Below are 20644 nucleotides of genomic sequence, written 5' to 3'. Positions count from 1 at the left end.
CAAACTTTCACTACGTTTGGGTCTTGTGAGGTCACCAGGTATGTGTGTAGTCCCACAATTGCAGATCCTGTACATGTAATCAGTTTCAAGGAGGTCCATCCCTCCTTCAGAACAGGGAATATATAATCTTGGTATGCACTGATTTTTTTATAAATCATTTGTTGAGCATGAAGCATCCGTCTTGTTTTCCTATCTAATCTAGCCAACACATTTTGGGACCAGTCAATCACTCCAAAACTGTAATGACTGGAAGAGCAAATTCGTTTATAGCTTGAATTTTGTTCCTCGATGTCAACTCAGTCTCCAGGATTAATTTGTCTTCTAAAGTATTCCTTACTAAGTTTCATTCACTTTTTTTTATCCTTTATTGGTGATCCTTCATCAGTTCCCAAATATTTATATACTTCCTCTTGCTCAAGTTCTTTTATATCACATTCTTGTCCCAAAGTTTTTCGGTGCTGCAGTTCTCCTGCTTTAAAGGTTGCTTTTGCACATTTATCAAGACCAAATGACATTCTTATATCATCTGAAAAAGTTTTGACAACTTGCGGTTGTGCTTTCAGTTCCTTATCAGATGAGCTGTACAGTTTTAAATCATCGACAAAGAGAAGATGAGAAGTATTTACACTTTGTTGTTTTCTAGGAGCCAAATTATAGCCATGGCCTAAGCTGTTAAGTCAACAGCTTAATGGGTTAAGGGCAAGACAGAATAGCAATGGTGACAGAGTCATCCTGTAATATTCCCCTTTGAATTTTTATCTCAGGGATAATAATTTGTCCTTATCATGGCTTAATTGCAAAGTAGTCTGCCACTGTTTCATGGTCACTGTAATGTAGTCGATCAGTGTAGGGTGCATCTTATACATTTTTAAGCATTCTTTTATCCATGAATGCGGGATACTATCAAATGCTTTTTTGTAGTCAATCCATGTCATACTTAGATTCTTCCCCTTTTTACAGTTCTCCACTGTGACTTTATTTAACAACAAATGATCCTTTGTTTCATATAACTTTCTTTTATTGCCCTTTTGTTCTGTTGCCATAATTGAGTTTTCTTCTAAATTACTGTAAACTCCATCGGCATCAGTTCCAGTATATAATTTATACGTTGTTGGAAAGCAAGTTATTGGTTTATAATTTTTAGGGAAGCTTGCAGGTTCACTCTCTTAAGTAGGAGCATTGTTTTTCCTGTTGTTAGCCAGGTTGGTGTCTGTATGGAGTGCGCTTATAAATAGTGCTTACTCATGGCTAAATCTTTGCGCAAATATGTTAATACTTTTAACCAGAAATGAGGTACTACATCTGGGCCTGGGGTTTTCCAGTTAGAGGCTTTTCTTAACTTTGTTTCAATCTCTTTGGCTGTTACTTCATTCCATTTCATATCTTGTATCTTTAAACTTCTTATTTTTTTCTTTTACTTTTTCTATCCATTTAGCATCTTTATGTTCCACAGGATCTTCATAAATACTTCTCCAAAATCTATCTGTTTCTTCTTTTTTTGGTGGTCTTTCAATTCCTTTTACTTTGTTTCCCAGTTCTCTACAAAACTTTTTAGAATAAAACAACACCACCAAAGCGATTAACTTCCCTGCAGTTCGTAGCACAAGTAACAAAAAATAAAATAACCACATGCAGGAGAAGACAAAAGCTGATGTTTCCAAACTCTTCCGTTTTCACTCCAACACAACTGAAACTCCAGTTAAAGAATTAGTCCTTTATTTAATTGCTAGCACAGTAAGCGCTTTCACCTTCTTGGCTTTATCAAACTACAAAGTGCCATTAAAACAGAGAGTATATATACACATCTCCTTCAAATTTCATTGGTTCTCATATCACTCTCATACATTTACATCATATCCTTTCAAATGATTAATTAATACAATGTTAAAAATGTTATAAAACCATCTAAAAACATACATTACTTATATAAATACTACACTTTAAATATATAGGAATGTTGAATATGTGTCTACTAAAATTATGGTCTATATATGCGCTTACTTCTCAATATGGGTTTCATTTGTAACTTATCATTCATACCAGGGGTTCTATCTGCCCTTAATCTAATGATCCACTTAAGCTCACATTCTAGTAGATATGCATCTAAGTCCCCACCCCTTTTACTAGGTTTCACTTCTTGCATTATACAAAAGATAAATTCATGTTCTGCTCCCATTTGTTTGATATGTTTCGCTAAAGCATTATTTTCAGCCCCTGTCCTAATTGCATAAACATGTTCCCGTATGCGTTCCCTGAGCTGTCTACAAAGTATAGAATTGGACTTTATGAGGTTAAAGAAGCTGCAGTTGCAACGCCAGCATTTTGAGGCGTGCATTTGTAAGCGCGTGGTACCTAGAGGACTACGAGTGTTTAAAATGCCTACCTCAGGTAATAGTTTTCCTGAGTTGCTACAGAAGTGGCAACAGTTAAATTTGAACCTTAGCTTTAGCTATATGGAATTGTTAAATGAATTTCACTCTACTGAAGCCCATATTGAGAAGTAAGCGCATATATAGACCATAATTTTAGTAGACACATATTCAACATTCCTATATATTTAAAGTGTAGTATTTATATAAGTAATGTATGTTTTTAGATGGTTTTATAACATTTTTAACATTGTATTAATTAATTATTTGAAAGGATATGATGTAAATGTATGAGAGTGATATGAGAACCAATGAAATTTGAAGGAGATGTGTATATATACTCTCTGTTTTAATGGCACTTTGTAGTTTGATAAAGCCAAGAAGGTGAAAGCGCTTACTGTGCTAGCAATTAAATAAAGGACTAATTCTTTAACTGGAGTTTCAGTTGTGTTGGAGTGAAAACGGAAGAGTTTGGAAACATCAGCTTTTGTCTTCTCCTGCATGTGGTTATTTTATTTTTTGTTACTTGTGCTACGAACTGCAGGGAAGTTAATCGCTTTGGTGGTGTTGTTTTATTCTTATCTTTACTGTTTACGCATTGGCCACCAGAGGGAGATCGCTGGAATGGAGTCAAGTATTAATCTAGAGTTGCCGTATAGACCAGAAGAACCGGAAATGATGGGACGGAAGATGACGCGTTTCCAAGAGTGTTTGAACCCTGAGGAGAATTTACTGTTGGCGTTTGAAGCAGATCCGTTATCGGACGAAGGAGAGTGCAATGCGAACTTAACAATGGACTTACAAAGTATAGAATTGGACTTTATGAGGTTAAAGAAGCTGCAGTTGCAACGCCAGCATTTTGAGGCGTGCATTTGTAAGCGCGTGGTACCTAGAGGACTACGAGTGTTTAAAATGCCTACCTCAGGTAATAGTTTTCCTGAGTTGCTACAGAAGTGGCAACAGTTAAATTTGAACCTTAGCTTTAGCTATATGGAATTGTTAAATGAATTTCACTCTACTGAAGAAGTAGAGTTGCGTAGTAAAGTCAATGAGCAATATGATTGTATTTTAGCTAAGTATAAAGGTTCTAAGATGAAAATGGGACTTGAAAGAATGCTGGACAATATTAAGCTGTATGAAAAACGCTTGTTGGAACAGAAGCGTAATAAGTTGAATAGAGATATTAATGATTTTAAAAATGGCCAGGTCTTTACTTGGCCACGTGCTAATGTTACTGTGAACAATGTTGGGAATGTTAGGAATGATGTAAATAATGCATTAACATTAAGAACTGTTACAAATACAATGACTGATATTGTGCGTGAGAGCCCCAATGTTATTACATTAGGTAGTAGTGAAGATGTCTCTGTTAATCCAGTTAATACACATGCTGTGAACACTGTTAATATAAACTCAGGGACTAGTGATGTTGATGTTAGAAGGAATGGTAGTGCCACGGAAGATGTGAATGAAGCAAATGTACTGTCTAAAGAGAGGATTGAAGTGGAACAAGTAGTTAGAAGGAAAGTTACACATAATGGTAAACCTGATCAGATGAATAATAAGAACTATCCCACTGCATCTGAGAATAGACCTGGTATATCTGCCCCTTTCCCCATAGCCAACAAAACATACTATGGGAGGCAGAGATCACTAAGCAGGGGCAGAAACAAACGGAAAGGGTCGGGGGGGGAACATATGGGACCTACCCTCAAGAAAATGTGGGAGAGGGTAGGAGATCACTAGTAATTAATTTGTCCAATAGACAGCTAACATTGTATGAAGAGGAAGTACTAAGTAAAGGTTTAAGCTTTATCCCAACATGCAATAGTAGTATAACTGATTCTATTATAGATGTGAAAATGTTTTTACGGAAGTTACAGTTGAAAATGGACTACGGAATAACTAGAAATGATGAGGTAGGGTTAGAGAGGTTTCGACCGAATAGTACTTATATACCAGTATTACATCCTTTGCTGGAGACTTTTTACAAATTAGTTGAGAATGACTTGCATAGTTATCATAATAGGAATAAACGAGATGAAAAGAGAACTAGATATAATTTATCCTATTTGCAAAGGAGAGCAATGGATGATTTAATAAAAGATAGGAATATAGTGATCAGACCCTCAGATAAAGGAGGACCCGTAGTAGTATTAAATAAAGAGGATTATATTGCAAGTATGTTAAGGTTGCTAAGTGATGAAAAGTTTTATGATGTAATAAGTCTAACTGAAATATGTAGTAAGGTTTTCCAAGTTCATGATATGATAGATGATTTGTATCAGAGTGAGTTGATACCTGAACACTTGTGTAAATATTTGAAAGTTATTAATCCTAGACTACCTGAGATAAAAGGGCTCCCTAAGGTACATAAATCTGTAGTAGATCCACCAATGCGCCCTATAGTAGCAGGGCAGGGCTGGTTAACAGAACCATGTTCTATATTAGTAGAATTTTTTCTGAGACCATTAGTCGATAAAAATGAATTTATCCTGAGAGACAGTAAACAGTTCTTAATAGAGCTTTATGAGTATATGAAACAGGTGGATGAATCAGAACAGTTTATTTTAGTAACATTAGATGTTGTTAGCCTATTCACGGTTATTCCCAATGTGGAAGGTATACTGAGATGCCAGAATTATCTGAAGAAAAATAGTAGTTATGATGAGATTTTTATCGATATAATGACTCTTTTAGTAGAGATAATATTAGACAACAACATATTTATGTTTGGAGAGAATATGTATATACAGAAAGATGGCGTAGCTATGGGCACCTCGTGTGCCAATAGCTACGCCAATCTAGTAATGGCAGATTGGGAACAAGAAGTCCTGTTTCAAATGGATGAATTTAAAAGTAATGTTGGGTATTATAGGCGTTTCGTGGATGATCTCTTCCTTGTTTGGAAGGGAAATGAATCCACTTTAATAAAGTTCAAAGAGAAAGTTAATAACGTTACGAGTTATTTGAAGTTTACTATGAACTATTCTAGAGAAGAGATCTCATATTTGGACGTGAAGATTAATAGAATGACTAATGGACTGTTAAATACTTCTATTTATAGGAAGCCCTGCTTTAGGAATAATTTGCTACATAGACATTCTATGCATCCTAGATATGTATTTGATAACGTTATTAAGGGGCAGCTAATGAGAGCTTCGAGGTTAAATCCAGATGCACAGAGTTATTCCTTGGAAACTATAGGTTTAAGAGAAAGGCTTTTAGAAAGAGGGTATAAGTCAACTGTGGTTAATAAATATATGATAGAAATAGATCTACAGAGAGATGGTAAAGCTAAACCATATTTTTCTGAATGGGGTAATCAGGAGAGACAAGAGCAGAAGGTGACACAAGAAGTGTTGAGAATACCTTTATTCTTTACTGGAGACGTAACTAAGGTCACTGATATTATAAAACAGCACTGGCAAGTATTGAGCCTAGACGAGGAATTATATAATTTAGTAGGAGATAATCCCAGGTTTACCTTTAAAAATAAACAGAATTTGAAAATGAAGCTATGTAATATACCATTAATACGTAACCCAATAGTTGTTACGGATGATAGTAATACGGTTAATTGTGGACAGTGCAAACAGTGTGTGTATATAGATTTTAGGTCAGTCTTTTGTCATCCAGTCACACAAGTGGAATATAAGTTTAAAACACATACTAATTGTATGAGTAGAAATGTAGTTTACATTGCCCGATGCGTTTCCTGTGCAGGATTCTACGTAGGTAAAACCAGTAGACAGCTCAGGGAACGCATACGGGAACATGTTTATGCAATTAGGACAGGGGCTGAAAATAATGCTTTAGCGAAACATATCAAACAAATGGGAGCAGAACATGAATTTATCTTTTGTATAATGCAAGAAGTGAAACCTAGTAAAAGGGGTGGGGACTTAGATGCATATCTACTAGAATGTGAGCTTAAGTGGATCATTAGATTAAGGGCAGATAGAACCCCTGGTATGAATGATAAGGTACAAATGAAGCCCATATTGAGAAGTAAGCGCATATATAGACCATAATTTTAGTAGACACATATTCAACATTCCTATATATTTAAAGTGTAGTATTTATATAAGTAATGTATGTTTTTAGATGGTTTTATAACATTTTTAACATTGTATTAATTAATTATTTGAAAGGATATGATGTAAATGTATGAGAGTGATATGAGAACCAATGAAATTTGAAGGAGATGTGTATATATACTCTCTGTTTTAATGGCACTTTGTAGTTTGATAAAGCCAAGAAGGTGAAAGCGCTTACTGTGCTAGCAATTAAATAAAGGACTAATTCTTTAACTGGAGTTTCAGTTGTGTTGGAGTGAAAACGGAAGAGTTTGGAAACATCAGCTTTTGTCTTCTCCTGCATGTGGTTATTTTATTTTTTGTTACAAAACTTTTTAGGGTCATCAATAAATTGCTTAGTTTGTATTTTTCTTTTATATTTATCTGCGTATCGCCTAAGTTTTTCCGCCTGTGCTGAGATTTTGTTTATATGCAGTAGTGTACGATAGATCCTGATCTGTTCTAATACTGCACATTGCTTTTATCACATCTGTCTTTCTAAGTATTTTAGTCTTCTAACAGTGACACTTCTTGTCTTAATTGCTTTCTAGTTTTCTCTATTCAATACTTCAATGATGGCATTTGATTTCTCCCTTTCCATTCCCTCACTACCCTGTGTTTTTGTAGAAAAACTTTATCTGTTATTAATTTAGCTGCACAGTAATATATCCTGTTTACTTCTGTTACATCACATGGATCTCTATGGACAGTCCTAATTACTGTGTTCATTTCTTTTATCAAACTTCTGATTTTTTGGGTTTTATTGACCTTCTTCGGTCTATTTCTTTCATGATCTTAATATGTCTGTCTATTTCTATTAAATCAAGCAACTCTTCTGTTTTCTCAGTTTCTTATAAACTGAGGGCACTTCCTGTAAGAGTTTTTCAGTGGACCTGAAGGTCAATTGGCACTAAAATCTCAACCTTTTGTTTCTACCAGTCTGGATTTCTTGCATATTTCTTCAGCATCCATAATGGTGGCCGCACATGGATAATGTTTCACGGCTGTCCCTTTGCTCTTCCCCATCCCACCTCAGAGCAAATGTGTCCTAGTGACCGTCACTTTGGGGGAGGGAGCAGAAAAGTGGCAGTTTTGAAACATTACTCATGTGTATCCACTATTGTAGATGTTGATGAAATTTGTTTTGCAGTGTATGGGTTTTCTTTGGTTAATGGAAGAAGCCTTTAACTGTTTACCTCTGATTTCCATTTATATTATATATGTTGTAGAGTGGTGCCCCATGATGTAGGCATTTCGGTAGGTTGTAAGTGTTGTTGAGGAGATAGCTGTATGTCAACCCACTTTTGGTAAGTTTTGAAATGTGACCTGCAATGAAGCTATGCAGTTGATAATTTACATTGCAGCTCTCTTCCCTGCCCTTTTGATTTTCTTTCATTTAGAGTAATTCATTGTATTATGCAACTATAATAACTCTTTTAATATATTTTCTGTTTATATGAGTTCCATGAAACAGGATTTCAATGGAAGTGAAACCAGTAGAAGAAAAATGTAATCCGTGTGATCCTTCAAAATGGAAACTAGAAGAAAACCTGAATGCTTAGCCTTTGCAGAGTATAGCTTCCCCGGAGAGGAATAAAATAACTTACAAAATACCTCGATGAGTGCAGCGCTCGTCTGGGGGAGGTCTAGTACCGACCCTATAGTGGACTCAAAAGAATGGGTCTTTAGAAAGACCATGATGAGGCTGGTCCGGGTCTTTGAAAAGGCCGAGTTGGTGGGAGTGAAGCCGAAATCAAGTGAGGGGTCTTTAAAAAAGACTGTGCAGTGGAGAGCTTCTCCCTTCTTAGATCCCTTTTGGGAGTCTGTAGAAAGAGTGGGTTTCAGCCCATGCAGTAATCTTTAAAAAGACTGGGCTTGGTCCTTTTAGTAAATGCCTTAGTCCCAGGGTCTTTAAAAAGACTATGCTTACCCTGACCTGCTTATCAGGGGCCTTTAGAAAAGCTGGGTAAACTGGAGAGGCTTCCTTTTGCTGCGGTCTTTAAAAAGACCATGTCCCAGGGCTGTGTATCAAGGCCCGGTGTTGCTGGTTCAGCTGTGACTGGTGAATGAGCAGTATGAGGGTATTAAAAAAGACCTTACCAGTGATAAATATTGACAAATTCAGTCCGAGGGTCTAAACAAGACCGTGCTTAGGTGTGTCCCTAGTAAAAAGGTAAGATCTTTTTTAGGACCCTCGTATTGATCATTTACCAGTCACAGCTGAACCAGCTACCAGCAACACCGGGCCTTAGTACACAGTCCTGGGGCATGGTCTTTTTAAAGAGCACAGCAAAAGGAAGCCTCTCCAGTTTACCTGTTTTTTCTAAAGGCCCCTGCTAAGCAGGTCTGGGTAAGCATGGTCTTTTTAAAGACCCTGGACTAAGGCATTTACTAAAAGGACCATGCCCAGTCTTTTTAAAGACTACTGCACAGGCTGTAACCCAGTCTTTCTATAGACTCCCAAAAGGGCTCTAAGAAGGGGGAAGCTCTCCACTGCACGGTCTTTTTAAAGACCCCACACTTGATTCCGGTTCAACTACCACCAACTCGGTCTTTTCAAAGACCCGAACCAGCCTCATCACGGTCTTTCTAAAGACCCATTCTTTGGAGTCCACTCTAGGGTCAGTCACTAAACTCCCCCAGAGAAAAGCTGCACTCACCAGGGCATTTTGTAAGTTATCCTTCAAAATGGAGGAAAAAAATGCAAAAAAAAAGCTGGTGCTTCTACAAGGAGGGGCAAGCCCCTCACGCACTCCATAACCCACAACTCTAAATGTTCTTACTGCAAGATCATGCAGCACTTGGAAAAGGAGAAGCATCTTTTGTTCACTAGTCTTGCCGTATCTCTCTCTGTCTCTGACAGACAGACACTCAGACACACACACACACGTGTACTGCTGTAGATGAAACTGTAATCTGCTAAATTTACAGTTGATTCCTATTTCTATGAAACAAAATAATTTGCGTGAATGAATGGAACCCAGCCTCTTCACTTATCTTGTATGGCTTATGCTAGTTCTATATAGAAGCTCATTAGATTTAAATAATGAGACCTGTACCTGGAGCACTAGTAATATGTTTCTGACATTGATGTTGGTCAGTCAGAGTTCTTATTCTATACCAAGGTGGTCTCCTTTGTTGAGAAAAACATTTTGTCTGAAAGTTGGTTGGCTGGTGCTGAACTACAATGTCTGGCAGTTTGGCACAGAGGGTTAAGAGTATATGCTGCCAGACCTAGACCATGCAGCAGTCCTGGATTTAATTCCTACAGCCTCTGTTTGTCTGTTGTGCGACTCTGAGTAAGTCACTTAATCAGACATTGCTCCCTGGTTGCCCCTAAAAAGGAGCAGCATGTTCAATAGTTCATAAGTAGGCCTAGGAGGATAGCCTGCAAATTTGCTGTCATTGTAGTTGTTGAGAGATTAGTTTGTATCATTGCTTTTTTTATTATTATAAAATGTTTTACTCTTACGTTTTCTTGTTGTGGTTGTCCTCCAGGTAAAGTCCATGTTCATTAGATTCCAAACAAGAGAACATACTAGTGAAGATACAAATGTGATACTCATTTTTCTAAAGAAGTACTCAAAGCATCAAGTCAGATAAGTAATTCAAGGCACTGCCAGCACCTTTTTTAAAAGAATAAGCTGGGCCATAACAAAATGGGGGTTTAGGGAAGAAGGAGGAAAAGAATAGGGAGGGGAGGGTAGTTGAGGGCAAGTAGTTGTCAGGGTGAAACAAACCATTGTGAAAATGGCAATTTTGAAATGAGATCTTTAATCAGAATTATGGAAATATTTGCAAAATTGTACATTATACAGTGTTCTTTTCTCTGTTGCAGTGTTTCCAATGCTATCACTTGTTATCATGTTGTCTTGGGATTACATAGTGGTTAAGGATGATAGCAGTGTTTGTTGGAAGGCCTAACAGCTGCAAGTGCAGCTTTGTACCTGGTATCACTTAGATAGTAGCAGAATGGGAGCAGTTCTGACTGATCCTCCCAGTTTCATGACAGAGTTGGAGATAACAATGGTTCTGTGAAGGATACATGCATTTAGTGCTTTACATGAGGAGGGTAGGGAAGATGTTTCTCAGTAGGGATTACAAACTGTGTAGCAGTGTGGTAAATGGCATTGTTTTCTTCAAAGCTACAGTAAGTTCTACCTTATTACTGATGCTTCTTTAAGCTGGCGCTTTATCACCATGTTGGAGAAGCTCTTGATGTTCTTCGTCTCACATTGCTGCAGTCATAACCTGTGGGTAGTCCGCTGTCCTCGGTCGGCCCGAATACCAAAGAGTTAGGCTGGCGTCGGTCATGGGCGCCCGGAGCTGACGTCAGTACGTAGCAGTACTTAAGTGCATGATCGACGCCATATTCTCAGTCTTTCTTGCCGCGTGGTCCGAAGCAGAAGCAGCGTTTGCAAGTGCCGTTCGGCGTTCTGAAATTTTCAGTTATCGAGTTTCAGACCGAAGACCAAGTTGGGCTAAGTACCCCGTTGGGGAAAATGTTTGTCTTTTCTTGCCTCAGTTAATCCGGATGTCAGAAAAAGTTAATAATTGTATTTCTTGTGGGAAACAGATACCTCATAGGGACTATCATTCTCTCTGTATTCCTTGCTTAGGGCCTGAACACGACGTAATCGGGTGTCGCTTTTGCGCTAGATTTAATAAGCGCACCATTAAACGCAGATTAGACTGTGCTAGGCTTGTTTTCGGTAAGCGGTGTAACTACAACATGCCGTCGGATCCGCCGACGCCCGCTACCGCAAAAAAGCGAAAAGATAAATCCTTAAGGTCTAAACCGGAAGAGTCGTCTGTTGCGGACGCCGGTTCTATGGAATCTACGGTTGAATCTGTGGATCCAGCCGAGGTCTCGGCTGAATCCCAGGGGGAACCTTTAATTTTGCAGGAGTTGGCCTCTCAGGAGTTAGGTCAGGCCCGAGGGTGCTTCTCGAGTTTCTGTGGTTCCATCCTTACAAAAGGTTATTAGGCCTTCTACTTCAGTCACTAAAGGCCCTGCTAAGGCTAGACCTGGTATTTCTGGTACGGGCCACAGCCCTGGTTCTTCGGGTTCTGTTCCTAAAAAGCATATGTTGAAAATGGCAGAGGATTTGATTACTTTGATCAGGGGTTCTATGCCCCCTCCAGAGAAGAGGCCTAGGGTGGAGACAGATTTAGAGGGAATGGAACATTCCTCAGATTACTCTGAGTCCTCAGCTGAGGATATTCAGGATTTTCCTCCCTATTCAGATTCGGATGCAGAGGATTCCTGTCCTTCTGTTTCTCCTCCAGAGGATTTTTCCTTTTCCGAAACCTTGCATTCCATGAGGGAGCATTTCAAGTGGGAAGGTCAGGATTTTTCAGATTCTCCTAAGAGGCTTAGGGAATTTTTGTTTTTGCCACAACATAGACCTTTTGCAATCCCCCCTGTTTTAGATGTTGTTCAGGATGTCTTTTCTGAAGCTTCCCTTAATCCTGATTCTTTACCCCCTGCCCCTGTCAAACCAGACAGGTATTACAGAGTTCCCGAGGCGCATAAATATTTGTATAAGAGCCCTAGAGCTGACCCGGAAACTATTATCCAAGGGCCTAAGGGTGTCAGGGCTTCTGTGGTTAAGAATCCAGTTCCTTTGGATAAAGATTCTAGAGCGTTGGATAGGTGGGGTAAAAAAGTGTACACCTCTTCTACGTTAGCTATGAGGGCTTTAAATTGCCAATTCCATATGCTGAAGTATCAGAACTTTCTGTTAGGTCAATTGAAATCTAAGGTAGATGCTTTATCTGAGGGTATAGAGTGTAAGGAGTTGCAGGACTTGGTTCATGCTTCAGATCAGGTTGGTAAACATTCCCTGCAGTGTGGCTTCGATGCCCTTCAGGCTTCTTCCAGGGCAGCTGCTACTGGTTCAGTTATTCGTAGACATGCCTGGCTTAAAGATCAAAATTTGTCAGAACATGTTAAAGCTCGGATTTAGGATGCTCCCCTTCAATCTGAAGTTCTTTTTGGTTCCCCTGTGGAGTCAGTTTTGAAAAAGATGGAAGACAAAGCTAAGTCTATGCAGCCAGTTAAGGACTTTTTGCAAGTGCAGCCCCCTAAGTTTAGCAGGAATTGGCCTGCTAGAGGATGGTCTTACCCTTCTTCAGATTTTCAGTCTAAGGGCAGATCTAGACGTGGTAGGGGCAGGGCTCACGCTCAGGGTTCTTTCAGACCTAGGACTTGGAGTTCTCCTGCACAATCTTCTGGTGAGGGCAGGGGTCAGCCTTTTCGTAAACAGACCCAATGACCTGTATCTCCAGCTGCCAGATCCTTCCTTTCTGGCAGCTCCTCTAGGAGGAAAGTTGGCACTTTTCAAGCAAAATTGGCATTTGGTCACCCAGGACAAATGGGTGTTGGACATAATAAATCAAGGCTACAAGTTGTGTTTTCACACTTTTGCCCCTTTCAAAGGCATGCCAGATGTACTTCCTCGGCAAAGGCTGGAGGCTCAGGAACAAATTTCTTTGCTTTTACAGATGGGGCAATCCAGGTGGTACCTACGTCAGAAGAAGGCCTAGGGTTTTATTCTCGTCTATTCCTAGTGCCAAAGAAAGGAAACACTTGGAGGCCAATTCTGGATTTGTCCATTCTCAATACATACCTAGACATTCCAAAGTTCAAGATGTTAACATTACAGCAACTTCTGCCTCTGCTAGGCAAAGATCACTGGATGATAACTCTGGATCTCAAAGAAACCTATCTTCACATTCCTATCAGGCCCAGCTGCAGGAGATTCCTGCGTTTTCGTGCTGGCACTTCTCATTATCAGTTCTCTGCATTGCCCTTTGGTTTATCTACTGCGCCCAGGGTGTTCACAAAGGTTCTGGCTCCTGTAATAGCTTTCTTAAGGCTGAGGGGAATTCAAATTTATCCTTATCTGGACGATTGTCTGATTCTTGCTCAAGACAAAGACAAGTTACTTCAACAGCTACAGTATGTAATGGCAGTTTTAAGGTGCCTAGGGTATTCTGTGAACGAAACAAAGTCCAGTCTAGTACCCTCTCAGGACATGTGCTTTCTGGGTGTGAGACTGAATACAGCCTCTCAGATGGCTTTTCTGACCCCGGACAAACAAAGAACTCTTCACCTCTATTTCCAGCAATTATCAGTACGGTCCAGGCTGACTGCAAGGACAGTCCTTCAAGCCTTGGGGTTCATGGCATCTTGCATTCTGGTACTTCCCAATGCCAAACTGCATATGAGGAAGCTACAATGGTATCTCAAAAGTGTATGGACTCAACACTGCTACGATTTGGACACTGTCATTCCAATAATACCGTGCATCCAGAAGGAATTCTTGTGGTGGGCACAGGAATGTCACCTAAACAAGGGACTCTCTGTGACCCGACCAGAGGCGAGTCAGATCTTAACGACGGATGCCTCAGACCTGGCTTGGGGAGCACACTTAAATGGGAAATGGATTCAAGACACGTGGCCTCCCAAATTACAGCATTTGCATATCAACATGAAGGAGATGTTAGCAGTCCAGTTTGCCCTGATGGCTTTCAAGGGCCTACTTCAACCAGGACAGGTGTTGATTCAAACAGACAACACTACAGTCATGTGGTAGATCAACAAGCAGGGGGGGACCCATTCTTACCCTCTTTGCAGACAAGCTATGATATTGTGGGAGACTGCTCTGGGGTTGCACATCACTCTTCAAGCACGGTTTCTGTCAGGAGCACAGAACTCCCAAGCAGATGTATTGAGCAGACAAATTGTGGATCCCCACGAGTGGAAATTGGATCCTCAGGTATTTCAGCAGTTGACAGTGGCTTGGGGAACTCCAGACATAGATCTGTTCGCTTCTCCTCTAAATTTCCAACTACCAAAATTTTGTACAAGGATGTTTCACCCAAAAGCTTGGAAAGTGGACGCTCTATCTTTCAGTTGGAACAACCTTCACGTCTATGCTTTTCTTCCTCTGCCTCTCCTTACAAAGGTACTCTTGAAAGTCAGGAGGGACAAGCCTTGCATGATTTTAATAGCACCAGATTGGCCACGTCAGCACTGGTATCCTCTGCTGAGAAGTCTAATTCAGGAGCCTCCTTGGCCTTTACCACAGCTTCCTCATTTGTTGTCCCAGTCAAGCAGTCATTTGCTCAATGTCAGGGTGCAGTCCCTGCATCTAACGGCCTGGCGATTCTGTTTTAGAGCCTGTGGGTTCTCAGCTTCCCAGCAGGTTTTGGATCTCATTTTCGAGGCTAGGCCGCCTAGCACTAGAAAAGTTTATGCTGATAAATGGAAGAGATTTTTTCTTTGGAGCACAACAAAGGATTTTGATGTCTCGGTACCTAATTTGAGTTGTACACTGCAATACCTTACTGAATTACTGGACAAGGGTTTGTCGTTTTCCTCTGTGAAGGTTCATGCTGCAGCCATTTCTGCTCACTATGATTGTGAACCTCCTTTATTTTCTCACCCTTTGTTTAAGCAATTTCTTAGAGGGGCAAAAAATATAAGACCCCACGTGAGCTCCTACTCCTTCCTGGATCTCAATTTTGTGTTGGAGAAGCTTACTTTGGCTCCTTTTGAACCTGCAGCTATGTCTGAATTGAAGTTTTTGTCTTGGAAGACTGCCTTTTTGTTGGCCATTACTTCTGCCAGAAGGGTATCTGAATTGCAGGCTCTCATGGCAGTTGAACCATTTCTAATATTCCATAAGGATAGAGTTTCTTTATGCATTAACCCTACTTTCATGCCAAAAGTGATTTCTAATGTGGCATTGAACCAGTCTATCCATTTGCCTACCTTTTATGCTGATCCCCAAAATAAGGGGGAAAAAATCTTGCATTCTTTGGATATACACAGGCAGTTACGTTATTATTTGAGCAGAACTAAGGAGTTCAGACAGACTCAACAGTTATTTGTTACTTTTGCTTTGGGTTCACAAGGGAAAGCTGTTTCAAAGCAGACTATTTCAAAGTGGATTGGTAATTGCATTGCTTTTTGTTATTCTCATCATGGGAAGAATGTTCCTGCTGGGATTAGACCCCATTCCACTAGGGCTACGGCCACTTCTACTGCTTTTTTGAGGGGTGTAGCTACTAAGGACATTTTGGAAGCAGCTACTTGGAGTTCAGTTCATCTAAGCATTATCATCTCCCTCTTTTCTCCAAGTCCAGGGCTGGGTTTGCCACTGCAGTCTTACAGGGCATGTTAGCAGCCCCTAATGCCTTTTAGTTTGCCAGCCTCCCTTTTCCTTTGCTTTGGGATTCTACCCACAGGTTATGACTGCAGCAATGTGAGACGAAGAACATAGTACAGTTTTGTACCTACCATAAATGTAGATGTTCGAGGATCCACATTGCTGCAGTCCTATTTTCCCTCCCTCCTTCCCCTCTTTGGTTTGGGGGTGTTGTTGTTGTTTGTTATTATTATTTTTCTCCTTTTGTAGCTCTGGCCTTTTCTTTTTAAGGCTTTCTGACATCTGGGGCAAGAAAGACTGAGGATATGGCGTTGATCATGCGCTTAAGTACTGCTACGTACTGACGTCAGCTCCGGGCGCCCATGACCGACGCCAGCCTAACTCTTTGGTATTCGGGCCGACCAAGGACAGCGGACTACCCACAGGTTATGACTGCAGCAATGTGGATCCTCGAACATCTACATTTATGGTAGGTACAAAACTGTACTTTTTCTACCTCATTCTTCCTTATGCATCATATGTCCCTGCCAGCTGGATGAACATCAGTAAATGATTAATAGATTGGAGTCAACACTTCCAGACTTTAGTAAAGGTGAACATTCTGTTTCCTTTTAATCCATTTTGGTTCATAGATTCATAGGTAGTTACTTAGGCATGCAGTCCGGGAGACCATTAAGCTTAACCCAAATTCCCAGTTTCCCCAAAGCACTGTCTGGTTAAGTGACTCACTCAAGGTAACACAATAGGCAAGCAAAGCTGGAAAGATTCAAACTCTCCACCGTTGGCAAAAGTAGCACATAAACAAGTCAAAGCTTCAGTCCGCTGTACTAACTGCCTGACTCTTGATGATGTGAACTCATAATCTCTGGTACTTATTACAGATTTGTGACACTGGTTGACTGACTTTGAATCTGTTTTGTTAGCTGTGTAGTTGGAGATTTTTATTAAGTTTTGACAGTGCATATTGGTGTTTTATTAGTGTAGTTGTGTCAAACAGAGCCAAGGGCTCAAGTTTATAAAGAACCTTATTTTTTTCTTCCAGCAGTTGCATCAGTGTACAGTATTATAAAATGACTTTAAGGTGTTAGTCCTTTCACAATCACAACATGGTTTACATTGGTACAGTCACTTTATGCTGCTTTATGTAACCAGTGAAAGAATATTTGGTATTTCAGTGCTTTAACATTTTTATTATAGAGTGATTATGACCATTTCTTCCCCCCTAAAAGTAAACAATGTCCTGTGTCCATAAGGTACTCCACTGTATGCTGCTCACTTCCGTCCAGGACAGTACGTAGATGTCACAGCAAAAACGTAAGTTGTTGCTTTACCTTCCTTGTATTTAATTAATGTATATTGATTACAGCTCCTATTACAAAAAAAAAAAATTTTTTACTGACTCAGAGCTTCGTTTGATGAAGATAAATTTGTCTTTGCCCTATTACATCAGATGTATTAGCTTGCAAGGCAAGCATTCATACCTTCAGTTTTCTTGCACATAAGTTCTGCGATAGAAGATGGTTTTAACTGATTCACTCCAATGGAGCTCAGGAAGTTTGCACTGTAACTTCCAATGGGTGGAGCCTAAGTCTTTTGACAGAATCAAAGTATGTCCTCACATTTCAAACAAATGTTCATATCTCTGGAACCATAGGGATTATGAAAGAAGTGTAAATGGCAAACTCTTCAGCACAAACTATTTTTATAGTGGTAGTATTCTTTAGGTTCTAGGTCCAAATGTTACAAGTAACTGTAAACACTAACTATTACATTTGTAATATTTTGTAAATGATTTACAATATCTCAGCAACCACTCAAGTTAAGCACATACTGTCAGCAGCATTTTATTCATCTAGCTGAGAGCTTTCATTTGAGGCTAAGGAGTTCTGTATGTGTTACCTGGTTGTTGAGATATTTAAAAAAAATGTGAAAATGATAGCTATATAAATTAATATCATAAAAACAACAGTTAATATCTATGTACCTGCACTAGACAGAGGTCAAATATTAATGCAGTTGAGTTTGCTGTTGTGTAAGCTTTAACGTGAAATATTTTAAAACCTTGTACACAGGATGGTTTTAGAATTATTGATGCAAATATGAACAAGCAATATTTGACACCTAGAGGCTTTAGTAGGAGTTTACTTACACCTGGGGGCTTCACTTGGATATAATGAGTTAATGACCAGACTGCATGATTTAAATTATTCTTGGATGGTTATAAGCAAATACTTGGGCAGATTACACTTTTGAAAGACCTGGAAATGAACTTCATTTTGTAAACTGTAGCTGTATAGATGGTTTCAGGGTATATAAACATTTGTAAAATAAGACTAAAGTAAAGCAGTTAAGTACGAAATGAGTAAATAATTGTTGAATGATCAGTGTAGCAACAGTGTATTTTAACAAAATGAAAGTGCAGGCAGCAGACTAAATTTGCAAAAACGAAGGACTTAACACCCCACAATTTGTCTAACTGGGAACTCAGCAAAGATGTGTGCTGTCCCATCCATTTTTGCACTTGTGGCATACAGCTTGGACAATGTGATTGTAAGACAGCATAAATATAAGCAGGGCTTACCTCTGTCTTATTGTCCTGGTTTGCAAATGATTTGCAGATGATTAATAACTGGATTGGCTAGCCAATTAATATAGTCTGCTCTTGATTTTAAATACTTTTAAAGATTTTCACAGTTTTCGAGGCTGACACCTTACGACTAAATTTTTTTCCTTGATGTGGGAAGCACTGACCTGGTTACGAAGTACTCTTAAGTTGTTGTTTGACATTGTCACTCCATACATTTACTATATTATTACAAAGTCTTTAAACTTAGCTCAGTACAGTCAAATGCAAAGCCTATTCTTTGTATCCGTATACAAATTGTGCTTTTTGAAGTGCTCTTTTCTTGTCTTTCTTAAGAAGAGTACAGGTCACTAAAATGACATCTTCCTGATACTGTAGATTCTAATTATTTCTGTAAATGGCGGTCTAGGCTGATGATTTTTTATAACAGGTTAAAGCAGCTAGAGTCAGTAGGTTTAAGCTGTATCTCTGCAAAAAGTTGGGATTGGGGTGGCATCTTTGTGACTTATGGTTTGATGGAAGTTGGCTGCATTATTTATGCTCAAGGCTGCTTCAGAAGCCAGTTTGATTAGAGTTGGAATTGGGAAATATTCTAAGCTCTTGTGACTGTACTGCCAGACATTGGGTTTGAAGTATAGTTTTAACATAGTCATTTGTGGAAAAGATGATCATAACAGAGTTTCTTGTGTTCTACCTACTTCACACATTTGGACCAATGAATTTATTTGTATTGGTCAGTTAGAAGTTATTTGAGATAATTGGCTCACTAGACGTCTTAAACATCTTACAGATAATGCTTCAGAAGATTACTGTCAGCAGCTGTTACTGTAATGGGCATATCCTACCAAGGATACTGTTGGTCTATCCAGTCTACAAAGTTTCATTTTCCTTCATGGAGTGTGCCCACAGCACAAGATGGCACCCTAATATTAGAGGGATATACAGATGTATCAAAACTCCAAACTTTCTTGGTGTTAGTACACTTATTTGCAGTCATTTATTAACTTAGTGGCTTGTAGCAACCTGCCTCAGCTTGACAGATGTCCGTCAGGGAAGTTCTCCATTAGGGAATCTTCATTCTTATTTAGATATTTTTCTAAAACAGTTATGTCTGTCAGAAAGGACAAATAAACTTGTGGAAGACAAATTCCATAGAAAGACATGCATTCGGATTGTGTTTTTGTTTGAGTAAGTAATGCAACATTAAGTCCTCTCAGATTTGTCTGTCCTTTACTCCTAAACACTCATGAGTAGACTTAACTCCCTCAAGATTTTTCTTGAAAATAAACATCTCATGCAACCTTGTCATCTGATTCCCCAGCAGCAGACTGCCCCTCCCTCACCCCAAGAAAAAAGTTGTCAAAAGAGGTGAACCCAGACATCTGACTCTCTTTTGTACAATCTGAGACAGATGACTCTGCTGAAGCACATATACAGCCATCAGACTACTGGGATACTTGCACATCCCAACCAACCATTCATCCGCCAGAGTTTGCCAGGAAGGGAAAACCTTGCATTATATTGTCTGATGGCAAGGGAGGCATAAAGTTTTACTGGTGAAGGAGGAGGTCAGCAGGCCACATGGAAGTCCAGCCTGTGGATTCATCACCAAAGACCATATTGCTTAAGACTCCAAAGAAGCACTCAGAAAGCAAAGCACCTGTCTCCTTATCATGCTACCCCTTCTGATAAAGGGACTCTGGAAAATTGGTTCTGTTTTGTGTAGGGCTTGTTCATGGCTATGTACCCCATCATCCTTTTCCACCAACTTCTTCCTCCATTCCAGTCAAAAGTGAAGAGTTCCTTCTTCCTCTGAGGAAAAAAATCCAATTTTTATCAGGAAATATTTGACAATTCCACACAAATCTCTATCCTCAGATTCATTAAATGAGAAAATCTCTTCTGGAAATGCTATCTGCAGAATGTCTCTTCTGGAAATGCTATCTGCAGAATGAAAGATTATTTTAAGTGAAAAAACAGAGAGATGTATAAGAATCACAAAAGAGATTACATGGATTTCCTTAAACCTGTGGCCACCCTCCCTCACATTTTAGTGCTTTAGAGGGATACCTTCACTGCAGCAACAGTTTCTTTATACTCCTAGTCTCCATCTCCAGAGAAATCTGATAGGTTTTTTAGAATGCTAGATCCTCAAGTTTCTGTACAAGTCCTCTGTTGCAGACCGTGTCTTACTTCTCCAGATGGGGAAAAAGATACTAAACCTTTTTTTTCCTTCGTCCAAAGCTATCCCAAATTTGCAAAGACTAGTTATGCTTTTGACTTTGGCCTTTAGGGCAAAAAATGCCAACCCCATATGTCAGCCATGCCTTTTGTCTATTTTTGCTAATATGCAACAATCATTGGTTATACTTCTTAGTTCAAGTATGCTTTCCCGTATTTTGGTGCAGGTGGAGATGGTGCTGATATTCCTTG

General features: G+C 39.4%; 1 protein-coding gene across 1 annotated transcript in view; it reads left to right on the top strand.

Moving 5' to 3' along the window:
* Nucleotides 1-20644, top strand: part of MRPL3 (mitochondrial ribosomal protein L3) — a 780509-nt gene that overhangs the window by 224902 nt on the left and 534963 nt on the right. Inside the window, 1 exon segment of the mRNA XM_044066729.1 lies at nt 16881-16941. Within this exon segment, the coding sequence (XP_043922664.1) occupies nt 16881-16941 (61 nt within the window).

The sequence above is a fragment of the Protopterus annectens genome, chromosome 3.part1, assembly GCF_019279795.1.
Source record: "Protopterus annectens isolate FY-2018-M chromosome 3.part1, PAN1.0, whole genome shotgun sequence".
Lineage (NCBI taxonomy): Eukaryota > Metazoa > Chordata > Ceratodontiformes > Protopteridae > Protopterus > Protopterus annectens.
This window is presented reverse-complemented; position numbering and strand designations above follow the sequence as displayed.